Below are 8,103 nucleotides of genomic sequence, written 5' to 3'. Positions count from 1 at the left end.
AAATATATGATTTTGTTGCAATGTTTTCTTTGGGAAATCCTGTTGGTTTTAAGTTTTACATATTGAGATAATTTGTGTTCTTTCATTCTCACCACTAGCATTAATCTTCTATGTTAATGGCATGTTTTCATAAAAGAAGTAAAACTGGGTTGTTTTTAATAAGAGAGTGAAAAAAGAACAATACAGATTGAAACCAAAATGTACGTGCTTTAAGAAATACACATCCTAATATTTAGACTTTATTGAATGTACTTTTTTGTAGCATATCCGTCAAACAGACAACTAAAATGTCAATGCTAGAAATATAATGAGCTACAGTTAAAAATTGGAATCATCTTCACCCGGGATTTTCCAGAAAGGATAAGGAAACTTATATTTCACTTCTGTGTCCACTTCACACTTCCGGCCAGACTTGAAGGTAAAACAAAACGATTCAGTTTTCACCACTAATGCAAATCTCTTTAGTTTGGAATTATATCGCTTGATCTTAATCAATACTTCGTTCGCCATCGGCAAATATTTTACGCGGTAAAGTCCACCCGGAATCTTTCGCTCATTTATCCAAGCTGTATCGTCAGGTGAGACCAGATTGTAGTGAATCTCTGGATTTTTTGTTTCCCTTACCAATAACACGAGCTCCGTCAAAAAGCATGCGTCGCAGAGTACATGATCCCGGTGCAGTTTTGTGGCACACTTCACAGGATCATCATCTGAAACAACTGTCAGCTTCATCGATATAGTATCAGGCGTCTTCTCGTATTCTATTTTATGTTCTCTGCCAATAAGACAGACGCATTCCCCAGTCGCACACCAAGATGCGAATTGCTCGGAAGTTGTGTGTACATTCGAATGCCTGAAGGTAGCTTCCGGTCTTATTTTCTCATCTGAAAGTGATCCAATTGTTACTCTTAAGCCACGCGCCCTTGTCACAAGAGACAAGGCTCTATTCAGTATTTTTTCATTTTGATAGATATGGCGGCCGTATTGAACTGTGTATATGTTGAACAAGTTTATATCTATCTCTGGTAAAGTTTCTTGTACTATTACATCGTGTTGCGTGAAATCCCTACCGAAAAGCTTTCTCACCAACGCAAGCTCACCTTTCCTTGAAGCATGAATGATTCCAAGTAGAACACGACCTTTGTCTATTTTGTTTATTTCAGAAACTATAGCATGGTAGAACTTTAGTTCAAGTTCGAAGCAAATATGACTGCCAATATGAATTTGATCTACATTTCGAATTCTGTTGTATTTCATGCATTTTGTGCATGCGTACTGGCTTCTCGGAGTAAACTCATACAGAAGGTCGATCTTTGTGTCTTTTTCAAATTTTGTCAATGATGATAATGCTGCTTTTACTGAAAAATATTGAAGATTTGTTTTTGGTACTCTTGGTCACATATTGTTCAAAATAGCAAAACCGTTTGAAATTTACAACCTGATATATTTATATTTATTTACTTATTACCGGAAATATCATTTTGCGGATCTCCGGACTTCAGTTTGAAAAGGCGTTTGGTGAAAAATACCATTAACAAAATATTGGAACAAAGAGTAAACTGATGAACTCAATGATACTATTACAATACATAATAAATTGCGTCCTTGCCATGAAAGAGTAATAAAGGGAACCAAGACTCTAGCGGATATCAAAAGAATGTAACCCAGGTGCACCGGTATGGTAAGGGTCATGTGCTTACCTATGAGCAAAAAGCTATGAAGAAAGTAATTGAACAGATTAGAGACGGTACAAAAGCATGTGAGTGTTGGTCTCAGTCTTGCATTGATATTCCGATAGACATCTTTAATGGAGTGCATATTTCTAGGATTTAAAAAAAATATGTAAATTGAATTGATAATACTTTCACTTGTGAAGCATTTCTAAGGACACGAGAAAAAATTAATTTCCCTGATCGAACAAACTAAAAATAGCCATTTTCTCTACATTCAATTTCGTTTTCCACTCATCAAACCACCTTTTCAGAGGAACATTATGTTATAATGTTAATTTTTCACATCAAAAATTTGTCATCTTATAGTGTTATATTTGCTCTATTTTATAGGTCATTGTTCATATCTTTTGACAAAACATTAGATTGTAAAGAGACAAAAAGAAAACGCACTATATTTTTATAACCTCCATGTTTTGACCCGCTCAGAGATATGAAATGCAAGACTGTTGATAGGAGTGGCCTTTCAGTGGATCATATTGAGTGCACGTAACTTTTGTTGTAAAAAAATTACTTGAGTTTATAGGAAAAATAATTTTTAATGTACCCGTCTTACACGAATCGTTTAAAAACGAAAGCTGATTTATATAACTTGACATTACTGATTTTTGTGTAAACCAAACTAGTCCTTTCCATTTAATCCGATATCTCCAGTCCTCAAGAGGTTTGGTTTAGATGGGTACCATTAAAAAGAAATGGAAGCAAGTTATATTGAAAATAGATGAAGAAAAGACGTACGCACAGACAGAGAAAGGTACATTGCACATTGCTTTTGCAAGAAAAGAAACCGGTTCAAAACATCAACCTGTATACATAGGAGGAAGCCAATCTAAATAAATATTGTAAGTTTACTTACGCATGTTGTATCAAAACTGAAAGTTTGAAATAAATAGCTATAGAAACTGATTTTCGTTAACGTTTTATGTATGTATGTTCACAATGTTATCCCGATACCGTAAACGACAAATACAACCTTCATTTTGAGAGTTTGAGCTTTTTGGGGAGAGGTTATAAGTGTAAGCGTAGTCAAGTTAAATATGTAAACTTTTTTATCATACTAGATATATTATTTATATTTTCAACGGTATGTTTCCTTCTAAAACTATTAGTACTCTAGTAATCACTATTACAGATCCCGACCTAGCTGTGTAGTGACTTACAAATGAACTACTTTTAGCCAATTATTACACGATGGAGGAATGTATATCTTTGCTTGTCCACTGTCACTATAGTATATTAATCATTATGATATTTTTGGTGGAAGTTCAGGCTCGATACTTGAATTTAACTAATATTAATATATTTAAATATTAACAGGCATATATCTCAGGGAAGGCGTTGCAGGCTACAGTATCAGTACCCCCACATTCAAATTAATGTTTGCATAAATTCTTATTTTGTTAAGACCTCTACCCAAAATATTTGCTCGGGCTTTTTAATTCTATTTACCCCGTGAAAATCTGGACCCAACCCCTCCCCTGACTCTTGTCAAACCTGGCCCCAACCCCTTGCCCGCGGTTATAACATAAACATTGATGAAAATCGAAAGTAGGTCTCAATAATGGCGGGTTACAGATAGAACAGTATACAAAACAAAATAGACGAAAACCAATCCAGAACCTCGGCATTCGAAGTACACGTATAGATTGGTATACTTATAATGTCTCTTAACTGATTGTGTGATACAGATACTATAATTAATCATGACCTACCTTCAAGGAGTCAAATTGAAATGACTTACCTACACGTAGTCACACATGTCTCTAAGTTAGACCATTTATAGTTAAAACTTTATCTTTTTTTAAACATACGCAATTAACAAATAACTTTTAAAAAAATCCTGTGTATTTAAAAAGTCTGCAGTGATAAATAGTCACGTGTCTTGGTTGAAAAATCATGTTTATCTTATCTATATAAAGGGTCTTACCTATAATTCTACATCAATCTATTTTTAAATATCCATAATAAAATTTTGGATCGAGACAGCACAGGAAAATTTAATTGTAGTTTACCACAAAACAAAAACTCATGATATAATAACTGCACTTTGTTTCCAAAGTGCAAAGTGTCTCTTCACCCAGAGGTATAAAGTACATGTATATATTACCTTTTTCTTTATGTTTTTCAAACTTTTATATAAACACATTTCTTGCAAAAATTTCCAAAACGAATCGAATAAAATAAGGGCGTACAAATGATAAAAATTTTACGTACTATTTCAAATGTTGCTTACAATCAAAATAATGTTTCAGTTTAAACACAATATATATTTTATGATTATATTATTATTACACGTATTGGTATATAAACCTGGTGTTAACTTTGACTGATATATTTCATTTATTGCTAAATTCATATTGATATAAATGTGTTTTTTAGAGACGGTAACATCTGCTTCAGCATCCAATTTACATTTTCTTTTATAACAGGTGAATATCGACTACAGTAGAAATTAACTCATTTTATCTTATGCTCGTGTATAGCATGCCTCTTACCGGTAACCGATATCCTTCTTCAGCATAAAACTAACAACGTTCAAGATCAAAGCATTGATCCTGAATCTGAACCACGCTGTGGGTGAGTGTACCTTTATCAAAGCCACACATAAGCAAATGATAAGGAATCTGAATGAGAACGAGACACCCCCGTAATATATGTAATAAACTTTATATTCATGAATCCTGTGGGAAATATAAATACAAGAGGTATGACAAGAATCCTCCAACAAAACAGACAGAGATGTACATAATAGACAGCAATATAGTCTCATCCGGATTAAAAATTGATACGCTCATAGATATCTGAGGCGTTTGCTGTATACATTTACAGATTTACGAGTAATTACACGGCAAACAGCTACATGTACTTTCTGACCGTACTCCACAAGAAATAGTCTTTATCATTGGATATGTATCTCGTCAACATACCCGTGCCTCCATTTTGTGTATAGAGCCCAAATACGCCTTTCTAGTTTCAGATTGTTTTCCTCTTTGTCACCCCTTTAAATTCTGCATCTTCAAGCCTATAAGTGATCGAGATTTGATTGAATCTTACCTTCTTGACATCAGCTGGTTGACAGGTATTGACAGGTATATTATTGACGTTTTATACCTATATTATCCAGTACTGTGAGTCAGATAAAGCATACATATTGTAATCTATAGTACATACATAAAATGTGTATTATTACACACAACATACGTTGTACTATACAACCCCAACCTTTACGAGAACTTCTATTATATTAGATATCTGTTAAAGTGCGTACAAGCCATGTCAATGACGATAAATCCGACAAACCAAGACTAGGACCAACAAACAAAATACATACGCAGTTTGTAAACTTTAAAGAACTAATAGGAAATAGGAGCAATTGGGACTAAAAACTATCCGTGATCATCGACCAAGCTATAGAGATATATAATACTTCAAAATTACTTAAAGGCTGTAAATATTCAAAAGCCCAGATTGGAAATAGCATGGAAGTTTCTTCAATACTTCTAAAGTTTTATTGCAACAAGACCAGTAGGGTATCAATGGGAATCCTATTCATAATACTATCAAATATCGCTGTAGTTCGTGTATAGAAGTATGCCTGAACTGTCTTTTATCAATGTGTGGCATCAATAAAGAAAATACCCACAGCAGAAAAAAACGGACACGTGTATTATTAATTGCCGGACGACGAACGTAGTCATCATTAACGATTTTAAACCGTCACCAGTAAAACAAAAGGACATGACGAAACGCGACAAATGCACCTGTGCATTTGCTAAACCCAAATTAGTTAAAGCTTTCAGATATCACCAAAGGTGTTCAACAGTGTACAAGTGTCAAATGCTCTAAAATTTAAAAAAAAAAACTGTAGTTCAAATTTCAGCTAAAACTGTCAGGATTTTTTATCCGTTTTTCTGTCCATGCCATACAACTATAAAAATTAAAATTTCGTTTTTGTTGAAAGTTAAGCATATCACTGAATCATTCACGGATCTTTAAATGGCGTCTTCTGTGCATTGGACGGCGAGATAGACTCAAACATATACACACGTTTTTAATTTTAAAGCCAATCGTCCTTTGTTCTTGCAGGAATCGGGTTTTCAGTCCTGGAAATGATTTCTGTTTCCTCTGACGCGTATGTATCGATATTTGTCTTTTAAAGTTCGTCATGTTTCGGAACAAATTCGTCATAGGAGACCAGCCCGTCCCCATTCGTATCATGGCCTCCTATTAAGGAATCCACGATGTCTTTGAACTGTGGCGAGTCTGACTTATAACCGAGCTTATTAGCCGTCAAGTAGACTTCAATCTAAAAAAAACAATAACAAAATGCAATAAGTGTGATTTATAACCAATCTTTGTTGCCGTCAGGTCAACCTCAATCTGAAAAAGACCAAATGCAGTGTTTCTATTACAACCGCTCTTGGTTGCCGTCTGAAATAATTAAACAGCTTGATCGCCACAAGGATGACCAACTGTTGCTTGTCTGAGTTATGATACGTTTAGCTAGAAATATGATCATACCAAATATACTTTGCAACATATATTTATGAAAGCCGTGTCTACTTTTTGTTAAAACGCCTTGTGTTTCTATGTTGAATGTCATTTGAATTCTATATGTGTATAGTAATGAAAAAGACTGCGTAAAACGTGTTGATATAACTAAGTAATTATTTGTCGAAGGTGATCTATGTCAAACGGAAGTTTTGTCGGAAGAAGTGACTGTTATATATTCTGTAACTTCGTAAAGATTGCCTACGATTTTGGTATATATCATGGCCTTGAGTCTGAACTTCAAGTTATGTATGGCATCTAAGAGTTCAGGTATAAATTTACAGGATAATGAGAAAGTCACTGGCTAGTGGCGGATCCAGAGAAAAAGGGGGTCCGGGGATGGATCCCCACATTCCTCATTTTTTAATACTACAGTATAATGGAAATCTGGCAAAGTAATGTTATGGGAAATTTTTTTTTTCTTTTATTTTTTATTTTTTTTTGGCTTTCTAGGCTTTTGTATACACCTGTTCTGTAGACCGTTCCCCCTCATTATACCTTTTTTTCTAAATTCACCTACACGATCTCTACAAAGTTGGTTTGTTGTTTTTTAGTGTTAACTTTAAAGTTGTTTTTAAAATTTGTTTCCTAAATAAATTAAGTAAAATAATTAGTGTGAAAACGATTAGTCTTTGAATGCAGTTATTGAGTGCTAATTTCGGGGTTTTTACTTCATGGAGAAACCAAGTTTAATGTCTTTTTGGTCGTGATTTCCCTTTAATTATTGCTTTCATTTTAACCTAACAAATAACACACGTAGCCTAACTTTCTTCAAATATAACTAGATAGATATACCTGTATTTAGCATCATATATGAAGAGAATAGGACATATTGTAAATTGTCTTGTAGGAGGTTAAATTCTAACTTAAGTTGTAGGCCAGAGCTATTCGGTTATAGAGGAATAAACAGAAAGAATCTTTTCGTATTCAGGTGAAAGTAATAATGATTTTAAACACAAACCTTCTTCTCCAAGTATTCTTACCTCTTGTCGGGTCAGCAGCAAGCCGTTCTTCTCCAAGTGTTCTTACCTCTTGTCGGGTCAGCTTCCTGTTTTTATCCACATCAATCTCTTTATAGATAGTGTCAAGTCTGAGAACTTCATCCTTCAAAACATCCTCAGATCTACAGAGTTTGGAGACACAAAAACAAACCACAAGGACACAACCTAGCTGCCACATTGACATTTTGACAATACATGTGTATATGTACCTACATGAACTAAATGACCGTGTTATCTGCAAAAGGTTCTCAGAGACTTAGATAGTTCCCACTAAACATAGGTCTTATCCTGATAGTAAATGGATATAAATTTATCAACATTTACAATCATATATTTATTAAGAAGTTTTTAAGAGTAATTAAGGGAACCTTATAAATACGATTTTCTACAGAAACAAAATATGAAAATGCAAAAATCTTCATTTCACAGAGATATATGACAATAGAGATTTACTATGAGACACTAGTGTGATGACAGGTCTGTATTTTTCCATTTTTATTCTTATAGTTGTAGCTACATTTGCATTAATAGATGCAAAATATTAAATGATTGTTCCAATGCATTACTGCAATCAATCAAAGACTGAAGTCTTCAAAGCAGCTAATCATCAAATATTCACTGTCACTGATTTTAGCTTACTTTCAACATTCGAAATGGTACAAATGCCATATGCTCTAAAATCGGGTGACTTCCGCTAAAATCTTGGTTCCCATGATATTATTGCGAAATCTTTCGTAACAGTTATAACCCGAATGTTTTCAATCATCGATTGAACAACTGGCAATGGCTATATAAAGATATAGGTATCCTGATGATATATA

The 8,103-nt window shown here is 34.0% G+C and overlaps 2 protein-coding genes across 6 annotated transcripts; both read right to left on the bottom strand.

The window, feature by feature from the left end:
* Window positions 1-226: 226 nt before the first annotated feature.
* Window positions 227-4,927, bottom strand: LOC148600253 (uncharacterized). Of its 5 annotated transcripts, none has more exons than XM_088558262.1 (3): window positions 4,785-4,927; window positions 2,587-2,602; window positions 227-1,358 (listed from the first exon to the last, which is right to left on the bottom strand). In XM_088558262.1, the coding sequence occupies exons 2-3, from the start codon at window positions 2,588-2,590 to the stop codon at window positions 319-321; spliced, it is 1,044 nt and encodes a 347-aa protein (XP_088414388.1). In that variant the 5' UTR covers window positions 2,591-2,602; window positions 4,785-4,927; the 3' UTR covers window positions 227-318. The 5 variants fall into 5 exon arrangements, with proteins under 5 accessions (XP_088414388.1, XP_088414390.1, XP_088414391.1 ...); XM_088558264.1 differs by having other exon boundaries at window positions 4,658-4,798; XM_088558265.1 differs by lacking the exon at window positions 4,785-4,927 and adding an exon at window positions 3,658-3,681.
* An 841-nt stretch (window positions 4,928-5,768) lies between these two features.
* Window positions 5,769-7,515, bottom strand: LOC148600252 (peptidyl-prolyl cis-trans isomerase FKBP7-like). Its single transcript, XM_088558266.1, has 2 exons — window positions 7,311-7,515; window positions 5,769-6,036 (listed from the first exon to the last, which is right to left on the bottom strand). The coding sequence occupies exons 1-2, from the start codon at window positions 7,464-7,466 to the stop codon at window positions 5,884-5,886; spliced, it is 309 nt and encodes a 102-aa protein (XP_088414392.1). The 5' UTR covers window positions 7,467-7,515; the 3' UTR covers window positions 5,769-5,883.
* Window positions 7,516-8,103: the final 588 nt, after the last annotated feature.

Source organism: Perna viridis, chromosome 13 (genome assembly GCF_037379345.1).
Source record: "Perna viridis isolate PV_CMFRI_1.1 ecotype Kerala chromosome 13, ASM3737934v1, whole genome shotgun sequence".
Lineage (NCBI taxonomy): Eukaryota > Metazoa > Mollusca > Bivalvia > Mytilida > Mytilidae > Perna > Perna viridis.
The sequence above is the reverse complement of the archived record's forward strand: the minus strand, read 5'-3'. Positions and strand labels throughout refer to the sequence as shown.

Bases quoted from the DNA above. Each gene is read 5' to 3' on its own strand.
- LOC148600252 (XM_088558266.1), bottom strand. From the start codon at position 7,466: ATGTCAATGTGGCAGCTAGGTTGTGTCCTTGTGGTTTGTTTTTGTGTC. The intron at 6,037-7,310 runs GTAAGAACACTT...TGTTTTTTTTAG, and splicing joins GGAAGCTGACCCGACAAGAG to ATTGAAGTCTACTTGACGGC.